Source organism: Triplophysa dalaica, chromosome 20 (assembly GCF_015846415.1).
Source record: "Triplophysa dalaica isolate WHDGS20190420 chromosome 20, ASM1584641v1, whole genome shotgun sequence".
Classification (NCBI taxonomy): domain Eukaryota; kingdom Metazoa; phylum Chordata; class Actinopteri; order Cypriniformes; family Nemacheilidae; genus Triplophysa; species Triplophysa dalaica.
In genome coordinates, this window is record NC_079561.1 from 9,808,513 (window position 1) to 9,830,230 (window position 21,718).

General features: G+C 37.6%; 3 protein-coding genes and 1 non-coding gene across 9 annotated transcripts; 1 reads left to right on the plus strand and 3 right to left on the minus strand.

Moving 5' to 3' along the window:
• Nucleotides 1-821: 821 nt before the first annotated feature.
• On the minus strand, nucleotides 822-2,528 carry ppdpfb (pancreatic progenitor cell differentiation and proliferation factor b). The gene is made up of 5 exons (XM_056732290.1): nucleotides 2,365-2,528; nucleotides 1,910-1,994; nucleotides 1,706-1,783; nucleotides 1,321-1,420; nucleotides 822-1,225 (listed from the first exon to the last, which is right to left on the minus strand). The coding sequence occupies exons 2-5, from the start codon at nucleotides 1,962-1,964 to the stop codon at nucleotides 1,102-1,104; spliced, it is 357 nt and encodes a 118-aa protein (XP_056588268.1). The 5' UTR covers nucleotides 1,965-1,994; nucleotides 2,365-2,528; the 3' UTR covers nucleotides 822-1,101.
• A 322-nt stretch (nucleotides 2,529-2,850) lies between these two features.
• Nucleotides 2,851-2,922, plus strand: trnae-cuc (transfer RNA glutamic acid (anticodon CUC)). The gene has a single exon. It is a non-coding gene; the product is annotated as a tRNA-Glu (tRNA).
• Nucleotides 2,923-3,308: 386 nt separating this feature from the next.
• tpd52l2b (tpd52 like 2b) lies at nucleotides 3,309-12,985 on the minus strand. Of its 6 annotated transcripts, none has more exons than XM_056732279.1 (9): nucleotides 12,766-12,985; nucleotides 10,299-10,450; nucleotides 10,009-10,157; nucleotides 7,636-7,683; nucleotides 6,725-6,826; nucleotides 5,580-5,606; nucleotides 5,173-5,214; nucleotides 4,885-4,933; nucleotides 3,309-4,794 (listed from the first exon to the last, which is right to left on the minus strand). In XM_056732279.1, exons 1-9 carry the CDS (start codon nucleotides 12,782-12,784, stop codon nucleotides 4,708-4,710), a joined length of 675 nt encoding a protein of 224 aa, XP_056588257.1. In that variant the 5' UTR covers nucleotides 12,785-12,985; the 3' UTR covers nucleotides 3,309-4,707. The 6 variants fall into 6 exon arrangements, with proteins under 6 accessions (XP_056588257.1, XP_056588256.1, XP_056588260.1 ...); XM_056732278.1 differs by having other exon boundaries at nucleotides 5,173-5,217; XM_056732282.1 differs by lacking the exon at nucleotides 7,636-7,683.
• A 1,186-nt stretch (nucleotides 12,986-14,171) lies between these two features.
• trim101 (tripartite motif containing 101) lies at nucleotides 14,172-21,214 on the minus strand. Its single transcript, XM_056732250.1, has 10 exons — nucleotides 20,847-21,214; nucleotides 19,218-19,363; nucleotides 18,853-19,027; nucleotides 18,437-18,532; nucleotides 18,083-18,316; nucleotides 17,975-17,997; nucleotides 16,790-16,914; nucleotides 16,452-16,687; nucleotides 15,297-15,409; nucleotides 14,172-14,887 (listed from the first exon to the last, which is right to left on the minus strand). The coding sequence occupies exons 1-9, from the start codon at nucleotides 21,006-21,008 to the stop codon at nucleotides 15,323-15,325; spliced, it is 1,284 nt and encodes a 427-aa protein (XP_056588228.1). The 5' UTR covers nucleotides 21,009-21,214; the 3' UTR covers nucleotides 14,172-14,887; nucleotides 15,297-15,322.
• Between the last annotated feature and the right edge of the window lie 504 nt (nucleotides 21,215-21,718).

Genomic DNA, 21,718 nt, shown 5'->3' on the forward strand with positions numbered 1-21,718 from the left:
AAGTCAAACACAGGGTTTGAATGATGTGCAGTGACTAAATGATGGCTGAACTTGTTGCTGTCTTGGAACTATCCCTTTAAGAGCTCACAGCAATTCCCTCCTCTATACTGTGTGTAGAGATGAATGTTGCACCTGCTCCTTCAACTTTAGATATGTTAAGACGTTTTTTATTAACTTTGACTTAGTGATGTTGTAAAATATTAATATTACCATTTGCACTATATGTCCAATGCATATTTCGCTACCATGCACAAAGAACTAAAACATGCACATAAGTCAGGTCCCCAAAAAGCGGTGTGGAACAGTTACAATTTCTGAGCTGGGACTTAATGCTGAATCATAAAGAAAAAGAACATGTGAAGTAAGAGGCTTTTTGTATGTATCCATCCAGCCGGCAAAACTTAGTGACCTGGAAAATCAGTGTGCATCCATCAACATAATCATAGTGTGCAAAACCCAGTAGTGTCAAGCCTTCACTGTGATTTGTTTGTATTTCAAGTCCATATTAAAAACAAAGGATGATGCATTGTTTGAGTGTGAACTGAACCGGTTTGTTATACAAGCTCCCTTTCATGGTCCAAACAACCAAGCAGAAGGGAAAGGGTGTTGCCCTTCCTAGGCCACCTTTTGAACAAAGACAAAATGACTGCATGAAAATACACAAAGAAGGTTGTACCTTAATTGTTTATGTGCCAAAAAAACAGCAGAAGACATCTTCCCTAAGAACATCATGAGGTTAAATGTATCATTCTTTAGCAATGGATTACAGAATTTTCTCCCAACTTTTTGCATTACAAAAAAAAGTCTTGAACTAGACAACCCGCTGTTTAAGACCATTTATTGTGTTAAAAACACAGGATAATACAATGGCAACAAGTAACAAAAACATTTAACTGCACCAGTGTTACAGATGTGTAAAAATGTACAAAATCTTCGCAAATTTTCAATTTTGTCATGTATAAAATGATGAATACAAATGATGAATAAAAAAACAAAACAAAGCACTTAAACAGCCCGTTATATGGATGGGAAGCATAAAAAAAAAAAAATGGGGAGCCATTTCCGTCCCCTAGCGTTGAGGGTCCTGAGATGGTATCAGATTCAGGAATGGGTAGAATTTCTTGCCTCCGACTTGCCTCCATCACTACTTTCACTCGCCTGTCTCATCACCATCTCCCGGGCAATACACGTCACCTGCCCATTGGTCACGCTAACCACACCCGACCTGAAGAGAGAATTGGAATTTTTTATTGTTAAATACGCAGATCTTGAAACTAGCATCTCCAAAATGTTGCAAAGACCTCAAGATTTTTGACTCACTTCTGCTGAGCCTCTTCAGCAAGAGTTCCCATACCAGGCAGGTTCTGTTTCCCAAAGAAGAAACTGGACCACCAATGACCAGAATCCTGTTTAGGTAGACCTACGGAACAATAAACGTGTGAGAACAAAGAAAGCAAAAGTCCTCGCTAAAGCAACCTTATCTTCCAATGGATTTAGTATACAATGGTGTAAGCACTATCACTAAAGTGATGTTGACGGGCAACAGTATCTCTAAAAAAGCCTGATGTGTACAGTATGTCTTGAGGTCAGGTAATGTAATCAAACAGGCCAATCAGAGTCCTGCCAGATGACTAACACTAGTTTTAGTGCTATTCTTAATAGAACATCTAGATATCAAGAATGAACGAAGTGAAGCATTACTCACCCGGATGATGTGGAATAACCTCCCCACTATACTCTGAACTGCCACATGAGCTGCTACTAGATGTAGAGCCGATGCGCCCTGCGAAGGGACAGTCTTATAAGATGTATGCTCAGCATTACATTAACTCTTAATAGTGGGTATATATATATATACATACATACATATGAAGTTAAGATGACAAGTACATGCTTGAAGGCTACTTACTTCGGTAGTAGTCGTGAGTTGCTACAAGAGAACCACTAGCTGGGATGGCTGCCATTTTACAAACTTATGTAAACAGATGGAAACCCTGTAGGAAGACAGACGGTCAGATATGTCCTCGTATACAGATTAAATGAACCTTGTTTAAAATGTAATATCCACTTATGTTCTAACAAACGGTTGGGTGACATTAGTTAACGTTACAGTGAACATAAACAAACTACAGCTACAATTGGATGCTTGTGCAAATCACAAAAGGGACGATTTGTAACGTTACATATGCTACGTGACAACACGCACGCTACATACATGACAACTTGAATCAAACAAGCAGTTTGCGGTGAACACTGACAGCTTTGTGAGCACTTGCTAGAGCCCAAACAATAACACTCGACCACTCGTAATGCTTGTCTACTGTTAAACACGACCACAGGATTTAAGAGGTTGTTTCAACGAACCTTCTCCGCTCGTGCTGGTGTAATAAGAGCACCGTTCTATATCCAGTCGGAGGCGTTGGGAAGAGAACGCTAGGCGACGGGACCCATTTGAAAAGGTTTGGATGGATAAGACCTTACACGTCCAGAAGAATGTACCGCAATGCTGCTTTCTCTCATAATCAAGCTCTTCGCTGTTATTTATAAGGAGGGGTGACGTCGACGGCAAGCGAAGGAGAAAGGGGGCGGGTCTCTGTTTTTTTCTATATAGCTGAGGGTGAGTGAAACCGGATTAAACCAGCGAGATCGAGATTAGACTGGAAAGTACATTTCGGTCTAAATTACTTTTGTGCGGTAGAAAATGACATAGTATGAAAAAGAGATGTAGATATTCATATTTTTAGTCATAACAAAGTACAAAATACAAATAAAACGCAAAATTCGACATACGAATACAATTCGAATACAATAGCAAGTATAATTTCATGTTTACACCTTATATAGTACAGATCCCTGGTGGTCTAGTGGTTAGGATTCGGCGCTCTCACCGCCGCGGCCCGGGTTCGATTCCCGGTCAGGGAACTAGTTTTTCTTTAATTTTCACACGAACTGACATTCGGTAGACAAATGGTAGTTGATTAGAAAAAAATCTAAATCTCTAAAAATGTAATGTTTATGTAAGATATTAACAAAATTCACCTAAAGCATATAATAATTGAATATATATTTTTTTAACATTAATAAAACAATCTTTGGATGAGGTAACAGTGTGCTTACATTGTATGTACATTAAGTCTTTATTCTTAATATTATAAGTTCATACTCTCAAAGAATGTTACGTTACAGGAGCGCCTGTCCCTTTCAACATCACCCAGTTGTAATTGTAATGTAGTTGTGTTGTACTGCCACCTACTGGCAAATTTAGGTAAGTGCCAATAAAAATTCAAGCAAATGAGAGACAACATCCACAAAATTTGAAGGAATGCTTTATTGATACAAACAACTGAAAAATAAAACAATAACTCTCACACTATGCTGTTTTAAAAGAACCAAATCAAAGCTTTCCATTCATAACAGCTAGCTACTTAAGGCAACTAACTTAAAGCTATATGGTGCTTATCCCCAAGACAACAACCTGCCCCATGAAAATGTCTTTTCTCTCATTTGTTACCTTATCTTTTCAATGTTGGCAGAACTAAAGGGCTTTACATTTTATGGCATAACAAATGAATTCCAATAGAAAGTCATATCAGCCATAACATTGGCAGTCAAATGTAAATCAGTCATATCTCTTACGTCTCACCAAATCTAGCAAATAATCCTTTTTGTGTATGATACCGAACCAAGAGCAACCTTTGACACATATAACTCAACTCAACAATAAAGTATATAAAAGGCAAAAATTGGACTACATACGCCAAGTGAAATATTTTCCAATATCTTTCTAGGTAAAAAGTGACCGTGCTACCATACAAGACTACACTAGTGTTTACCTCTGTCTGAAAAATAAACAAACGGTTTGTTAAACATTTTCGGGTTAGTGCACATGAGAGCAAGATACATATATATTTTTTGTTGTTGAAAAAGTTAAACTTGAGTTGCGTTAGTTTGTTTGAGAGAGACAGCAAAAGGTCAATGACATCTGCTAACTGGCATATTGTACACAACATGGTGCAAAGCAAACAAAACAAACTTCTGACTTAAATGTAGCATAAATAAAACAAAGCCATCAATGCAAATATTTATCTGAACAACAAGAAATTCCAAAAAGAAACAAATAAAGCCAATAAAGAGTGAGAATACGGAGTGTAAGGCCGACTGAGAGGTCAGACATTCACCGAGTGTACAGCAAAGCATCGCTTCATGTTGTATGGAGAGTAAAAATAACTCCATGGATGCGCAGCAGCATAGAAACCTGCACCACGGTGCTTTTATTTGTCAGATTTTCTTCCCCCTTCAGATTTGAATGTTTCATATTTCCTGTTTTTAACCCCTCTACCATCTGATAAATGGTTCTTGGCAGTACTGTTTAAATATAGTCATTTATATTCCTTTACATTCATATATAGATAAAAGTTATGTAAAAACATTATGCAAAGCAGTGTAAAATAGTTTCTAATACAAAATGATTTAACATTTTTCTCCTTTTTGTGCAACCTGTGATGATTTTGTGTCACAGAATCTGCACAGTGTTTTAATGGCGAGATGAGACAAGCACATGCTAGCAGTAGATGGAGGGGTATCGAAGGAGTCAGAAAGAGGGGGACAACAGAATTCAGAGAGAAAGGGTGAGTTCTGGGATAACTGAAGCATGTGTGTATTCAGGATTCATAAAGTAATGAGATGAGTGTTTAAGACGGTCGGCTCTCAGAACGGAGCGTTGTCCTGGACTGGGTTCGAGTCATTCGGAGAGTGGGCGCTTTCACCGTTGGCGTTCCCTCCAACCACTTTATACTGTGAAAAAAAGACACGTAGAAAAAATTTCAATAAGCGATCAGCGTTGAAATCTAGGTACAGTTTGCGAACTCCGGAGTAAACCTTTACCTTGAGGTTTTCCACTCTATCCTCAAAAGACTTGAAAGTTGGCGAGTTCCTGTGAAACAAAACATTGCATTTTAATTGACATAAACAAGTGCGTTCAAAATTTTACCTGACGGAAAACAAAGTCTCTTTAATACAGAATGATGAGAGTATATTTAATACAGCAGTTTACATTAATTAATTATTTAGATACAAATGGTAATACCAACAACTGCTCAGTATTTAAATGATTAAGAAACAGTTTGAGAGTTGAGATTATATAAAGGGGAGTGGTCTACCCTAATACTGTACCTCATAGCGGGCATACTTATTGAATGGCGAATGGAGTAGTTGCTACTTCGAGAGCATTAAAAGGAAAGAGGTGCAAGTGTTAGCAGGCGAGCAGGACAGCACATCACGCACAGATTAGGTTATACCAGACACAAACTAATGCACATGAGATATTTTCACCACATCATGTGGTTTAAAGTTGCTCCAATTTTAATGTTTAAATCACAGATTTTACACATTGTAAACACATGATCAGGCAAAGCAAGTAGGAATCAAAATATGCAGGGGTTTTAGGGTACAAAAATAAACAAACTGTAATAAAAAAATAATTTATGTATGTGTTTTAGGCATTAAAGCTCTATATATTAAGTACTTATGATAGCAGGATTCTTCATGCATTGATAATGTTCTATTATTAAAAGTCTTACCCAAAGGAGTTAGAAAAAGGAAGAGCTCTGTAGACCAAAAAGGCAGCAATTAAAAAGAAAAAGGGAAGACAAACCAAAATCGGGTTGGGCATTAGGCATCAAGCATTATTGAGGCAAGCAGGAAAAATTAAATACAAGATTTATTATATACACCAATATAAAGGACTGCAGAGTGTTAAGTTAGGTAAATTTTAAACGTGACCTTTTTACTTATGTTAACGTTGAATGCAGCTTTAGATTTGTTAAATGAATCGTTTAGTTTTTCTCTGTAATATGGTGAACACTGACTCATGGATCAGTTTTCTGATGGTGAATATTAGCCACATACTGTATCAGAAAACTGAGGATTACCCAAATATGAAAAGATCAACTGTGAACACATTTATAGCATTTTTACATTTAGTCACATCATGCATATTGACGCTTGGCCACCAAAAGTGTGTCTTTTCAAAACGGATAAAAATGAGATTTTCTTCACCAATGCAAAAATGCCTGTATGCATTTGCTGTTACATTTAGGAGTGGTAAAAATGTACATATGTGGCTTGAACAACCATAAGCATCTACACTGGGGTGGGAGAAAACACTTCCTGGCTTTTTTGACCACATTCGGTCAATAAAAATGCATTAAGGGACCGAGAGAAAATGCAAAACAGTCCTCCATAATAGTGATATTCACTTCTTCACTTCACTTCTGGCTTGTGTTTGTGTTAGGGGTGGGGAAGAAGGTTAAATAACTAAGAGCAAATAATGGCAGAGACAGGAACAAGAGTCACAAGAGAGAAGAACACGTCAATTCTGTTAACATATGAGAAGTACAACAGTCAAAGGTTGTCCCTGCGCAGCATTAAAACTGACTGGGGATAATCAGAGGTTGAGATTAATAGATGAATTGTAGACAACCATAAAAAGACAGACATGAAAATGGAAGGGGATAAAGGTTAAAATAGGTTTAAAATCAATCCTAATTCATGCTAGCCAGAAAATTATTTAAAACAAGACACATAACATATTCATAAAAACAAGCAAGCTGGGGTTAAAACGTGAGAATTGATCAAAATCATCAAGCTGTTATTTAGCGACAGGAATAAGAGTTGGGAGAAAAACAGGAAGAACAGGGCTCTGACATTATGACACATGCGTTACCTCATGTCACCCAGTTTCCTGCTAATAGCTGTGCCCACGGTGGAGAAGGCGGCGGAGGTTTTCTGTCCAGCCTGCGAGAATGTTTCCTGAGTTTTTTTATACCTGCAATAACAAGAGAGCAGAGAGAAGAGAAAGTGAAAAAACACATCAAGTGAACTTAATAATAACGTCTTTAAAGATCCTTTATGGCTGTTCTATAAGGAGTTAGTCAACCGAAGCTCTGAACCACAAAAGCTTGGTGAAAAAACCCAGGCAAAAATTTCTCCAATTAAACCTTAAAGTCCCCGTTAACGGGAAGTTGCGATCGTTTTTACTTCTGTATTTTAAGGCATTTCTGAGTGAAATGGAATTTTGATGGAGACATAGCGGCCGTGGCTTTTGTCTTGCTCTGCGATTTGATTGGATTTATAAAAACAGCCGTTGCATTTTGCAATGGAACTGGCAGCAGACTGACAGTTGAAAGGGAGGAGTTAACAGTTGCTCCGCCCAAGCCGTCTAACATACAGCAGGACGGAATTGTATTTTCATATTTTAACTAAAGTTATGAGGGCACGCAATTTTTAAAAAGAGAATGACCCACACTGTTACACTACTTACAATAAACGCTGCAATATTTCATGAGAAAAACAAGCATTGTACTTTTTTTTCACTGGGACTTTAAGTTTTACTACAAGAAATGGTCTGTTTGTTAAATATCTACAGTGAAGGTACTTACAGTATATCGATTAAAACCATCTCCAGCAAAGCAACATAAAACATAAGCTGTGCATCCCTGTCGGCATGTCTAGATCTCTACCCATCCTCCATAAAGCCCCAAACATATTAAGCCACCACAAAGAAACCCTTTATATTTCAAAATAAGGTGCCAAAGTAAATAAACAAGAAAAAACTTAAGGGATGGAGAGACTCACACTTCAGAGTTGGCAATGTCATCCAGAGTAGAGGAAGCTGAAAGATATCTATAAACGAACAAGGTGACACATTCAAATCTCCACTCACAAATAAACTCCATATACACGAATGATAAAAAAAATTGCTGTTATGGAACACAGCCTCACGAGCACTGCTTGACTGGACAGCGAGCAAAATGGTTAAACTTTAGTTTAACCAGCATTCTCGGACACAAACTCAAGGCATTTTGGTTGAGATGCTCCTGTGATGTCAGTACATTTATGCCTTCAAGCACAAAACATCACAGACAGCAAAAAAAAGTCTTGCTGCGGGGGAGATTAAGAGCAGGAAAGCACAGAGGATTCTGCAAAGTAAATTCTGATTTATTATTTATAACTACAGCAAGTGCACAAAACCACAATCTATAGTGTCACGATCAACCGCTGCATCATAGTCAACTGGTCACATTGAGTTAATTTATCTAAACATGACTCTTTATCAGTTACACAAATGCAAATATGTGTGCTCTGTGGACACGTCTGTCTGTCTGTCTGTGTGGTTCTTACTCACTGAGTGAGTGAGTGTGTGTGTGTAAAGAGGGAAGTGCGATTTCTCACACACCCGTGATACTACTGTCTGTTTACACAGTAAAACAGGGCCATCACAAAAGTAAAGCTTTGTTAAATTATATCAGCGGTTGTAATGTAATTCAGACGTGACGTGAATGCAATATCAGTTTAAAAATGAATGAAGCTATATACATGACCCTGTGTACTTCACATTTGCAGAGGTGGACAAACAAAGACTGACCGTTCCAGAAAGAAAGAAAAACAAATCCGAATCAAAAATATGTAAACCATGAATCAGCGTTTCAAACACCCAATTCAACTGAAAAGAGAAACAAAACATTTGCTTTGCCATGTGTGGTGAGATGCGATTATACTGTCCTTTAATAAAGTTTCAGTCTCAAAGTGGAGAATTAACTTCTGGCAAACCGGAAAGTGGATCCTATAAGTCAATCTTACAGTATAGGAGAGCAGATCAATTCCCATTTGAGAGACATGTTTGATTTCTTTATGTTAGATTTTTATCTGTTTTGGGTGTGACATATACTTAGACACTCACACACACAATATTGGTAGATCAACCTACTCACAAGGTGTTAAGGTTTAAGTTGAGTTTGCGAATCAAAGTCAAAATATGTTAGTACATGAGCTGTATTTAATGCCTATCGATCTATTTATGGTGACCAGGGCAAAAAGCAATAGTAGGTTATTGTTATCTTTTGAAACACATCATGTTGACAGTGAGCTAACATGGACTGATTTCTGGATTCGGGTGTTTCAATGCTCCGCCCATTTGAGTCGAGTATAGCTGAGAAAGAATTCAAGCGTTCACAGCAACGTTCCCGTGTGGTCAAAAACTCTGTAACCTTCTCATTCCACCGGCCCTGTTACTCTGCCATCACTACATAGCTACAACACAGATGGTTGTTTATTGGGTGCCTGATATAAACTTCTTGAAGAGAAAGAGTTTCCACTATTCTATCTTCATAATAATTATATTTGCTGAATGACCGACCAATACCTTCATGGTTTAAGGAAGTGATAGAATGCATTGGTGTATGTATGTATGTATGTTGACAACATATGATAAGCATTAGACATTCTTTGGATTAACAAAAGTGGTCAATTCACACAGTTTCTGTCAGTTCAAAAATCAAAACTAATATCGATTCGTCTATATATTTGGCAAACATGCTACATGTTAAACCACTGCAGTTTGTCCACCTACACAAAAAAAACCGCAGCAACACTTAAAACAAGTGGCTTTGAGCTCGACAGCTTGTAGAAAAAAAATGGCTGTTATTATGATTGTGTCACCATAAAACTCCCACATAACCGAGAACCTCAATTTCGCAACTGATAAAACTATTATACTGAAGGGCCTTCAACCAAGAGCGTAGATGCCCGTCTGTAATACACGCAGAGAACAATAGAAACCTCCACAGCCTGAACAAGCACTTGAAAACTTTCTGTCTAAGTGTAAGCGTCATGTGGTAATGTACAGTTCTACAGGAGAATGACCGTTTACTTCAAGGCTTATATCCAGCAAAATAAAGCGAGAGGAATGTGTGTCAGCCAGAGGAAAGCATGCTGAGGAATGGAGTAGATTAGTTAGGTTTCGGACAGAAATACTGTCCATGCTCTATAAATTGCTTAATTTTTTAACGTCTGTTTACAGCTTAGAGGTTAACAGGCCAAACAATGTAGAGTTCAAACCATTAGCCCATTTACTTCAATACACATTTTTTCCCTAAATAATCAGAAGTGTGTTATTCAGTCGTGTGTGAATAAGCAAAGGGACATGTAAAAAAAAAAGGGACATCTTACGCGTTTGAGGTCTGGACGTCCTGCCAGCTTTTCGTGATGTTCTGTTTGAGCTCGCTCAGGGGGCTGAGACCCAGTTTGCGCTTCAACTCGGCAGCGTGACGCTCTTTAGCCGACAGCACCTGACGCAAGGTGTAGATCTCCTCCTCCACCTGATATCAGAACATCACATTTTGTTGAAGAATTAAAGGTGAATGCAAAGTCAGCTAAATAACTACATGAAGTTCTGATGATTATATTTTGATATTGAGGAGGATAAAAGACGATACTGTGCAATGGCTCTTGATGTTCACCTTGGTGAGCTCCAACCTTAGTTCCTCTGCCTCCTCCTCTGTTAATCCAGGAGGAAGAGTCACTGGACTCACAGCCACAGCTCCTCTCTCCTCGGGCATATCTGAGAGAGAGTCAGAGCCCAGGCCTTTATGTGGAGAGTTCAAATTGATATCTATACATTTGAAAGAGAGAGAGATGAGATAGTAAGAGGTGTGTGTTATTTTTGACACCTGGGACACCTAAATAAATAGCCACAAATTTTATTGTAGAGGTTGTATTTTATTATTTTGGTTAATAGAATAATATTTCTTTTGAAAAATCTTGTTTTCTCAGATTACTATATTTTCTGTAGAAAATGTAGGTTACGTTGTGGGTAACAAAAGGTTATTTTTCTCATCTTAAGAAAAGGTAGTCATTGAAAACAATCTTAAACTCAAAAGATTATTTTGAACACAGTACAAATGGTCTCATAATGATTACAATTTATATAATTGTATTGTAACCATCAACACACATGGAACTCATATAATTGATGTTCCTGACCTACATGAAGGTAACACCGGAAGGAATAGCAGGACTAATTTCAGACTCATTTGAACACTAGTTACATTAGAATACAAACAGTGCTTTTTTCCACATATGTGACCCTGGACAACAAAACCAGTCTTATGGGTCAATTTTCCGAAATTGAATTTTTTACATCATCTGACAGTTGAATAAATAAGCTTTCTTTTGAGGTATGAGTTGTTAGAATAGGCCAGTATCTGGCTGAAATACAACTGTTTTAATCTCAGGAATCTGAGGGTGCCAAAAAATCAAAATATTGAGAAAATGGCCTTTGAAGTTGTTAATCAGAGGCACTGTGGCAGGACATCCACTCACAAAAATAAAGTTTTGATTTATTTAAGGTGGGACATTTACAAAATATCTTCATGGAACATGATCTTTACTTAATATCCTAATGATTTTAGGCATAAAAGAAAAATCAATCATTTTGACCCATAGAACGTATTTTTGGCTTTTACTATAATTTTTCCCGTGCTACTTAAGACTGGTTTTGTGATCCAGTGTCACATATTGTTTTTTCAAGACAAGTCAATTCAATTGTATTTATGTAGCGCTTTTCACCCTGTGGTTTGTTCCAAAGCAGCTTTACAGGAGAAAATAAGAAAAACACAGAAAACGTAAAACAAAGCACAGTCCATGGTGTTTATAGTACAAGCAAGATCATTCTACTTAATAATATCTAATAAATAAATGCAGTGTCCTGCTGAGCAAGCCAGCCAACAATGTCCTGTGATGAGGAACCCAAACTCCAATGATAAAAACATTAAATGGAGAAGAAAAAAACTTGAGAGATCAATCTCAGCTGGGAGGGCAAGTTCTCCTCTGACATGTCACAGCTGCACTTTGATTAAAAGTTACTATGAGTAAATGTTTATGAAGAATAGGGAGAGCATATTAGTTGTGATATAGGAAGTTTCATTTGTTGAAACTGTTTAGGTCTAATTCGGTCTTAATTTGTGATTGATATCAGGCAACAGAGGAATGTTACAAGGAGGGAAAATGGTAATGGCATAATGTAAGTGCAGCTATAACTTCAAACTGCCGTCATGTGATGCAAGTTTAGCATTTAATAAAAGCATTGTAAATTTGGCATTAATGTGACAAGCATTTCTAAGAAGAAAATGTGTTTATTTTAAAAATGCGCTTGGTGCATTTCACATGCATTTCACATGCATTTACATTTTTATCCTAAGCGACTTACATTGCTTTATCTTATACATTTATAACAGAACCATTTAATATTTACACGTGTAAACGAATGATCAAAGGTTTTAAAGTGTGATCAGTTTAGGTCAGACTATGAGACAGCTGTCACGTGGGTCTGACTGATACGTGTCATCCAGTCGAACCCCTCACAAAAACCCTTCAGTGACCCTCAAGACAACCTTAAACAAAAAATACTGACATAAACACCCAGCGTCAGTTACTTTTAATGTAACTTTTAATGTAACTTTTAATGTTAAAGCCAGTTAACCCCCAAAACATATGGGTTCTATGCACACATTGAATATAATAAACAACCATCGAGTTAACGCCCCGTTTGTATCTATGCACTCATATGCTGTTAAATTTACGGCCGTATTATTGGAAAATATTATATTATTGAAGACCTAAAATTAAAGAAAATTATCAAAACTATGCATATGAGGGTTATCATCCAAGCAAGGGTGAATTTATTCAACACAAACACCTGCACTCAGCCTGTTTTTCGCATCACATTAGCGGTTCAGTGCAGTAACCTGATCGCCTACGCTGCCCTGCTCTCCCTTTCACCATCATCGGCCACGCGCATGGACAGCCACAAATAAAAGGCGTAACTGCAATTACACTAATTACAATACACGGGTAAGCAATAAGCGTGCCAATCCCAGCCACGCGACAATGTATCCCGTTTACTTGTTTTGGTTTGTTTAACGTTACCTTGATTCGCGGAATCCATGTCGTCAAAAATGTCTGCTTTTAATCTTCAGAACGTTGTCTTGACAGTTGCGCAGTTTGATGTGCAGAACATAAACTCAAGAGATGCTTAGATACGCGCCTTCTATCAAAACATCCACACACGCAATACGTTGTGATAAGCCAACAGAAGAACCCGAGCGATCACTGCCCAGTTCAGCGGTTGTGGCAGCTCGATGATCAATTTTCTTCCGGCGCGCTGAGATGACGTGTAGTGTGTGCCTAAAAACGAACGGCTTGGTATGTTTGTAAATCAGAAAGTCCAAAAATGAACACGTATCTGATTTATTTATTATATATAGTAATGTCCAATTTTACGCTACATATCCATTCATGTATAGCATACATGCTATCATTATTTACTCACTTTACTTGTACCAAATCTGAATAATTGTCTTTGTTCTGATTAACACAGAAAAATATATTTGGAAGAATGCTTATTACCAGACAGATTTTGCCCCCCATTGACTCCCATATTAGGAAAGATACGTTTCTGTTGAACACAAAATAAGAAATTTTGAAGAAAGTAGGACAGCAAACAGTTCTGGGCACTTTTGATTATCATTGTATTTTTTCCTTATATGGGAGTCAATGGGGGGCAAAATCTGTCTGGTTATAAGCATTCTTCCAAATATCTTTTTTATATGTACATCAGAATAAAGAAATCTAACAGATTTGAAACCACGCGGAGGTGAGTGAATTTTCATTTTTAAGTGAAGAATCAATTTAAAGATTGTATACTTAGCTTATTCCCCCTAGCATTTACATTTACATTTAGGCATTTGGCAGACGACTTACAGTGCACTTATTACAGGGACAATCCCCCTGGAGCAACATGGAGTAAAGTGTCTTGCTCAAGGACACACTGGTGGTGGCTGCTGGGATCGAACCAGCAACATTTGATTTACCAGTTCAGTGGTTTAACCCACTACTAGACCACCATCTCCATATAGCAAAAAACTTTTTTTCTAATATTTCTCTGTTTTTATATACACTACAGGTATTGCTCATAATGTTGTTATTCAATAAAAAAACTGGCAAAAGTAAAGAAATTAAAAGAAAATATCCTTATACATGTAACATATATTATACTCAACAAAAGCATGCCATAATAGTAAAAAATGGACTCATTCAAAAATTGTCATAAAACATTTAACGGTTATAGGCCAAACTAAGCATAGCTTTTATTGTGCAGGGTTTGATCTATTCTGGATAATAACTGCCATGTAGGCATATTTAAGGATTTTTCATTTACAAAATCAAATTTAAAACTTTAATAAAGGAAACTGATAAATGTCGAAAGAAACATTAATGACTGTAAAATCTGTAAATGACAATGAATTAGAAAAATGAAGACAGAAAAGATAACGTTAGTTTGTTTTAATTTATTTAGCCAAAAACTCTTCTCTTTCACAAAGCATAACTAACCAAGAATCAAACTGCTGGAGTCTTATAGATCACTTCGCAAAATGTAAACACTGGTCAAGAGGCATCCAGTTACAGTTGTATTTATTTTTTATTTTAAACCTTAAAGAGATTTATTTAACATTTTGATTCAGTTGTTTATGTTTTGTTGGTTGTGTTTTGTTTTGTTCAAAATTTTCTTCTGGATCAGAATTACGTCTTATAAAGTTGTCTATAATGTATCTAATACAACATCACTTTAAAACACTAAATGTTACATTAGCCATCTATCTCATGACAACCAAATCTAAGAAGTCAATGTAGAATTGGGATGGTGTACTAATCTAGAGGGGGTGAGGGGAGGGATACTGATCTTATCTTTGACTTATATTATATATATTATACCGATGGTTCTGTAGAATTATCATTGACACTGTAAGTCAATAGAAGACAAAATAGACATTATTGAGATGTGCTTCATTAAAATGGATCACACAGGGTTTGCGTCAGGAAATGGATGAGATAGCATACAGAACAGGATGATAGCAAGACATTCCTGCTTTGAGCTGAGCGGTCACTTCCTTTTGGCGAGAGCGTTGAGCCAGCAGAAAGAGAAGCTGAGATGCATAGACTCACTGGTGACCGCAGGAGGCTGCTGTCCTTTTAGAGCAGAGGTCACAGTCTGGAGAGATTTGGTAGAGATGACCACAAAGTAAGCAGAGATTTTTAAAGAATTAATAAAAACAAACCTTGGACCCACCAGGGGTCTGGCTGCTCGAAATGAAATAGTACTTCTGTTGATGTGGGGAGACTAAGTTAAAATGGATCAAAAAGCTCTACAGTACATAATAATAAATCCAGTTTTGCTAAGCTTAAGGTACCTTCCTCATCATAATTAAAGTTTGTCTTTTCACATTAAACAAGCAGAGTGTAAAACAGCAGTTCCAGTTAAAATGATATCATTTTTTAGATGACGCATGTTACCCCCAAACAATCATATAAATAATGGATAAGCTGAGCAAAGAATCAGTTGAGAAACATGGCAGGATGTTGAAAACACTGGTTCAGCTTTATTAGGATTGTGCTGGTACCTGGTGACTGTGCCTCCTCACCGCCACTATAAACAAATGAGACACTGAATGCTTCCCCACACTCGCTGTAGGATGACCAGAAAGCACAGGAAGTAAAAGATGAGGGTGACAGCCTGGGGAAAGATGGAAATGAAGACACGCAAACACTGATATTTCAATAGAAATTTACAGGAGATCACCTAAGACTTAATAAAAATGAATAAAAATGAAACCGAGGTTTCAATGAATGGCAATGATGACCATGATGCTGGTGACTTAGTGAAGCAGATCAGCAGAGGGTGGCTGAGGATGGTCAAGCTGGGGATGTTGCAACCATGAACTGCTGACTAACCCCGCCTGTAATGATAAATAAATCATTCCACCCTCGTCTACAGAGGCTTCCACTAACTCTACCAATGAATAACCTCCAGCATTATCCAGAGAGCATCCTTCTAGCTGACTGGCTTGGTTCTCAGAGGTTATGTGAGTGAAGCCGTTACTTTATGGGAAAGGGGGGAACCGAGGGAGTTCAGATTGAATGTCTGGTTCTCTCATGGGCCGGGTTTTATTTTCAGGCTCCTTTGATACCTTGATGGATTTTGCTAGACTTGAGTTTATCACCTGCCAACTGTTTGACTAATTTAGGTTGGAATATGGCCTCTTCACCTGCTTCTGCTGGTGAGCTATGGATTCCCAGATCACCAGCATCATGCTCCTCATAAGATAAATCTGCCTGGCTCTTCAGGGTAATGATAAAACAATATAAATACTGTTGGATGAATAAAATGAGGATGTTCATAAATTAAATAAATCATTGGAAATCTGTCAATTTATTGGCTCAATTTAACTACACTCTTAAAAGTAAAGGTGCCTCATGTTGCCATAGAATAACTTTTTTGTCTAAATGGTTTCATAAAGAACCATGAACATCTGAAGAAGCTTTCTGTTTCACAAAAGGATATTTGTGGCGATAAAAAGGTTCTTCCGATTATAAAAATGTAAGAATAGAAATTATTCTTTAAAGAACCTTTGACTGAATGGTTCTTTGTGGAACCAAATCTGGTTCTTCTATGGTATCACTGTGAAAAACCTTTCAAGCAACTTTATTTTAAGAGTGTAGTGAATCTTTTCAGTCAGCACAATTGCAAATTATCATTATTAGTGATATGAATGTACCTGCTGGGTGCTAAACCCATGCCTCTCACACACAGGCTCCTTTTTGACATCTGAACAGATGTCTGCTTGTTCCCATGTATTCTCAGTTGTTTCTTGGATATGGTTTCTCATGTCTGAGTCCTCTAATTTTAGATCCTGGTCTAGTTCAGGATCAGGTTCTGGGGTTGGCACTGGTGCAGGTTCACACTCGGGTTCTGGTTCTGGTTCATCGGGCGTCTCCTCCACTTCCTCTTCAACTGTAATGTTACCAGCATTAACTTGAAAGATTCTGGCTTAATAAGAATAACAGCATTTTTGATTGATCAGAAAAGCTAAGAAACCGAGTGTCTGATGCTCACACTTAATGAAATCTAGCTGATGGAGCACTCGCTCCTCTTCTCTAAAGTCCACCTTGTAGTGGTCCATATTTTCATATCCAGGTTCCAGGGTCTCCAGAGTGAAGCATGTGGAGGCTTTACAAACCCTTCAGATTAAAGGAGACATCATATGAAAACCCCACTTTTTCTGTGTTTAAGTACTATAATCAGGTCCCGGGTGCATCTAGCAACCCATAAAACTTGAAAAATAAGAAGTTTTGGTGTGCGTTTGAAAATTGATCAGTTTTCGCTCCGGTTGTGATGTGTAAAGCGGATTTTATTATAATGTAACTGCCCCTTATTCTACACAGTTCCACCCACCGCGCTCCGCAATTGTTGTTTTCACAAGCGACAGCGGTGTACGTGATGCAATGTCTAATGTTCGTGGAAAACAGAGTCCAAACAGTGGATTTATTTTATTTTAAGTGAAAAAATCCCTCAGAAACCTCAGCTAGCTGTTTGTTTTGCTAATGAACAGGGGCGAACATTGCAGGTTAGTTTAGTTTTAAACGTCTCTAATCATTCGCGCTTAGGGTGAAAAATCATTCACAGCTTACAAGTTATGTTTTAACGTTGTGTGAGTAACAGTTAACGTTATAACTTGTCAACGACAAGCGCTTACATCCACGTTATTCCGTTGAGATCCCAGGTGTGCAATCCGTGGATTTAGGCAAGCATACATGCACAACGTGAGCACTTGTTTGTCTCCAGACGAATGATTTGAGATTTTTAACACAAAACTAACCGCAGAGGAATTCAGGAAACAGAATTTAGCTAAACCATTGCCATGGCAGTACTTCACGTGTGTTGTGTTGACAAGCCGGACGGAAAGGGGGTGGGGGGCACTGTAACTCATTATCATTTAAGTAGACATGCACCAAAATGGGTTGCTGTGCACAGAGCCGTTTTTGAAGAGGCAAACAAGGGTTTTGTTTACATAGCAATTGAATGTTTTTAAGCAAAATATGTTCCAGACATTTCATGAAGACCCTAATAAATCATACCAACTTGTTGAAAGTGGTCGTATGATGTCTCCTTTAAATGAAAGATACTGTTGAACGTTAGATGCAAGTTATGACAATTAAGTGTTTCTTCCACAAAAAATGCTGAACAATGTAGAATTTTTTTTATTAAAGAAACATTTCTTAAATATGTTGAGTTACTTACTTCTCAATTAGATCTTTTGAGGGCTATAAGAAAGAAAAACAAATAAAAAAAGAGAAATATTAAAACTAAATATAAGAGAATATAGACTTGTCACCAAGTTTGTGGTACCTGCACAAAAGATGCCATCTCTGGCTCTTCAATAGCTTTAAGTGCTGCCTGTACCAGTTTTGAGTTTGTGTCTAGATGGCTAGTGTATGTTTGCACTAAAGATTGGGTCCAGCCAGTCTTTTCCTTCTCCTCATAGCTTATTTGTTGAGTCATGATCTTACGACGTTCGTCCAGAATAGCCCTCATGCTGTCAAACTTCTCACATAGAATCTGCTTTTGGATCCTGCTGTTCTCCTGTTAGAGGAAAATAGCCAACAATACTTCACATTTGAATGACAAATGCATATATATATATATATATATATATATATATATATATATACATGATATATGTACAGTAATGTCCACCCAAACCTCTATGTTCCTGCAGATTTCCTCCAGCTCATTAATAAAAGCTTGGACACGGTCATTTGTGGACACCAAGATGGCTACTCCATCATTGAGTTCAGTCTACAAAAATAAAAAATTTACACTAATGTAAGATTATTCTAAATGGTAAAAGATGTGAAGATTAACTTGACAATGCAAATGTGACCCTGGTCCACAAAACCAGTCTTAAGTAGCATGGGTAAAATTAAAGATTTTTAATTTATGCCAAAAATCATTAGGATATTTAGTAAAGATCATGTTCCATGAAGATACTTTGTAAATTTCCATAATGTAAATATTGTCCTATCCTGACAAACCATACATCAATGAATCAAATTTTGGAAAAATTGACCGATAAGAAGTTATGTAGTCCAGGGTCACAACTATCTTCAGGATCTTACTTTCTGTTGCCCATAGACATCAGATAGAGGAGTGACTTGGCAGTTCTTGTGTGCGCCAAACACCTTGCAGAGAGAGCAGGTGGGCACCTGACACGTGATGCAATAAATATTAAGCTTCTCATCGTCATGTTCCTCACAAGTCGGCTGCGCAAGAGGCTTCGGTGGAGGCCTGGAGCTGCAGACACGTTGATTTACAACAGGACACTTTATTTAAAGAGGACAAATCAAATTGTTCTAATAGACAATTACAGACTAAGTTTATTTGTTGTTTACAGCCTTGTCCATAAATATATTCTTAAGGTAAAGAGATTAAAAAAAGCCATTTCAATCATTTTAGTTGACAAACAACGCTCTCCTGATCTCACCTTGCAGACTCCTGCTTGTAAACATCAATGATGTTCTCAACAAGTAAATTGCGCTGCAGTCCATAAACTCCGTGGCGATCCAGGACGACCTCATGACGACAGGAAGGGCAGCAGAAGCGTCCAACACCAACCTTTAAGAGAGACGGCTACAAATCTTACTCAGCATGCTGTTCAAACTGTATTTGTATGTGTGTTCACTGAGATTTGAAAGCAGTCAAACTTACCACTAAGAAGTTTAACAAATATTCTAGTAAGGTTGGATAAAATGTGCCCTGATAACCAGTCAACATCAACTAATTTGTACTTCACTGTTTTCTCTAAAGAAATGCTGTCTTCCCCAGAATATGGTACTTTTGGTTCTGAATCGGGTTAAAGGATGATATGTTGCATACATCTGTTTCTTAGCCTGTGTGTTTGGCAACATGTTTACCCTCAGACCCTTCTGTAAACAAGTAAGGGTACATTACACAAGGCCCACTAGATTGATCTAAAAATCACTTTCAATATAATTCACTGTAAAACAAAATCCTGTAAAAAAATTGAAGTTACTGTCAGCTGGAGCGTTTTTTCCTGTAATATTACAGGATATAAGGATATATATTAAATATTTTTCCACGTTTTTCTTGTAAATTTGCTGTCTTTTTCTGTAATTTTAAATTTTGTTCAGAATTTTTTAGGCAGCTGGGCACAGATAGGGTGCCAGAATTAAAATAAAGTGAAATAAGAAAAATCCCTGTAAAATTACACGGTTTACCGTTTTTCAAACGGTAAACCGTTTTTTCGAACGGTTTATCGAAGTACCGAAATACTTCAAATTTTGAAGTATTTCAAAAATACTTAAAAATTCTGTATTTCTGAATTCTGAGTTTTTATACAGTGTTGACAAGGTACAGGCAACATTAAACAGAGATTGGGAAGAGAAGAGTCTGAGACAGGGTCTCACTGGGTGTCCTAAAATAGTAGTACGCATTTATGGGTGGATTGATAATCAGATCAACAATTACTGGCTCATCCAGAACAATCTCCTAGCTACTGAAGATAATCATTTGTGTACTGAAATGCCATGTATACACCAATGGTGCACAGACCATATTCAGAATTAATGTTTTCCCAGCTTGAGCTGCAAAAGTCAAATCGCATTCACTCTGGAAGGTGAACTTCGTGTGGTTAAGTCTCCAAGGGCATCTGGACTTGCGCATCTACTTGCGGATGCACTTCTTCCATGAAACCTTCAAATTTTTAGGTGCCTCTGGATATTCCCAATCATTTTGTTGTATTAGCCACTTGACATATACAGAGCTTATACATCAGTCCAAGCATTTCCTAAAATACACGACACTCTATTTGCTTGGAAGTAAACATGGGTTCATAAAAGTTACACTTTCCAGTGTGTTCTTGAAAGGACAGCATGCTATTAACGATGAAGGGGTTTTAAAACTCCATCCAGATAATAGTTTAAAACTGACACCTGTGCATGTGCAGACAAACAAAAAAATAGTGTTTTTATGAAGACCTAAAATGTCAATTGAGGTTTTAACTGAAAGACCTTAATGTAACGTTATTAAAACGTTTTTACATCTACAAATAAGCAATCTTCATCCGAGAACAAAACAACCGGCAAATACACACCTGGTACAACTCGTTGGCACATTTGCGACAAAGGTTATGGAGGCAGGGCAGCATGACCACTGGTTTTGTGAACACCTCCAGACAGATGGGACAAATGAGTTGTTTCTTAAGAGTCCCCAACGAGTCCCTGCGATCAGAGCACATATCCAGCGGAAGAGACATGACTGTGTGCCCTCACGGCCCAAACCCTTACTGCAGAAATGAAAGGGTAAGATGTAAAGCCACTAGGATTTGTTGATCAGTTCTGACCGTCCTCATATCTCTGTGCCGTCTCGCCTTACTGTTTTCTGATATGATTTTTTAATCTCTTGAAGCACAGGGCGGTGGATCTGGCCGTGCTTAATCTGGGCAGTGGGCCCTCTGAAGCGTTGTTAGTTTGTGGCTGGAAATATACGTGTATGTGTGTGTGTGCCAGAAAGGGAAGGTGTCTGGTTTCTTGTTGGCTCTCGGGGACTTCCCCCTTTTAATCAGCTGTGCCCATATCGGGCAGCCACTGGAATGCTGGGAAACAGAGATGATGCTATGGATCCTGTTACTCCAATAATTCATGTCTACAATCTCAGGACAGCCACCAGAGGAAAGGTGCTTTAATATTTTTCTTTATTAATGCCTGTGCAACAAAGTTTTGTGCATTTTAGTTTGTGTATTACTTGGGGCTCAAACTAATGATGTTTGTGTTACGTGATTCACTAACAATTAAGCTACAGTACTTTACATGAGTGCTAATAAAGTACTTCTACTTATTCTATTTTTATTACAATAGCAAAATGTTTTGACATTTTTTAGTTTATATTTCATTTCACCTTTTCTCTGTACTTTTGCTTCCCTTGGTGCATATAAAAGTACTTATTTGGATTTCATCTTTTTGTAAA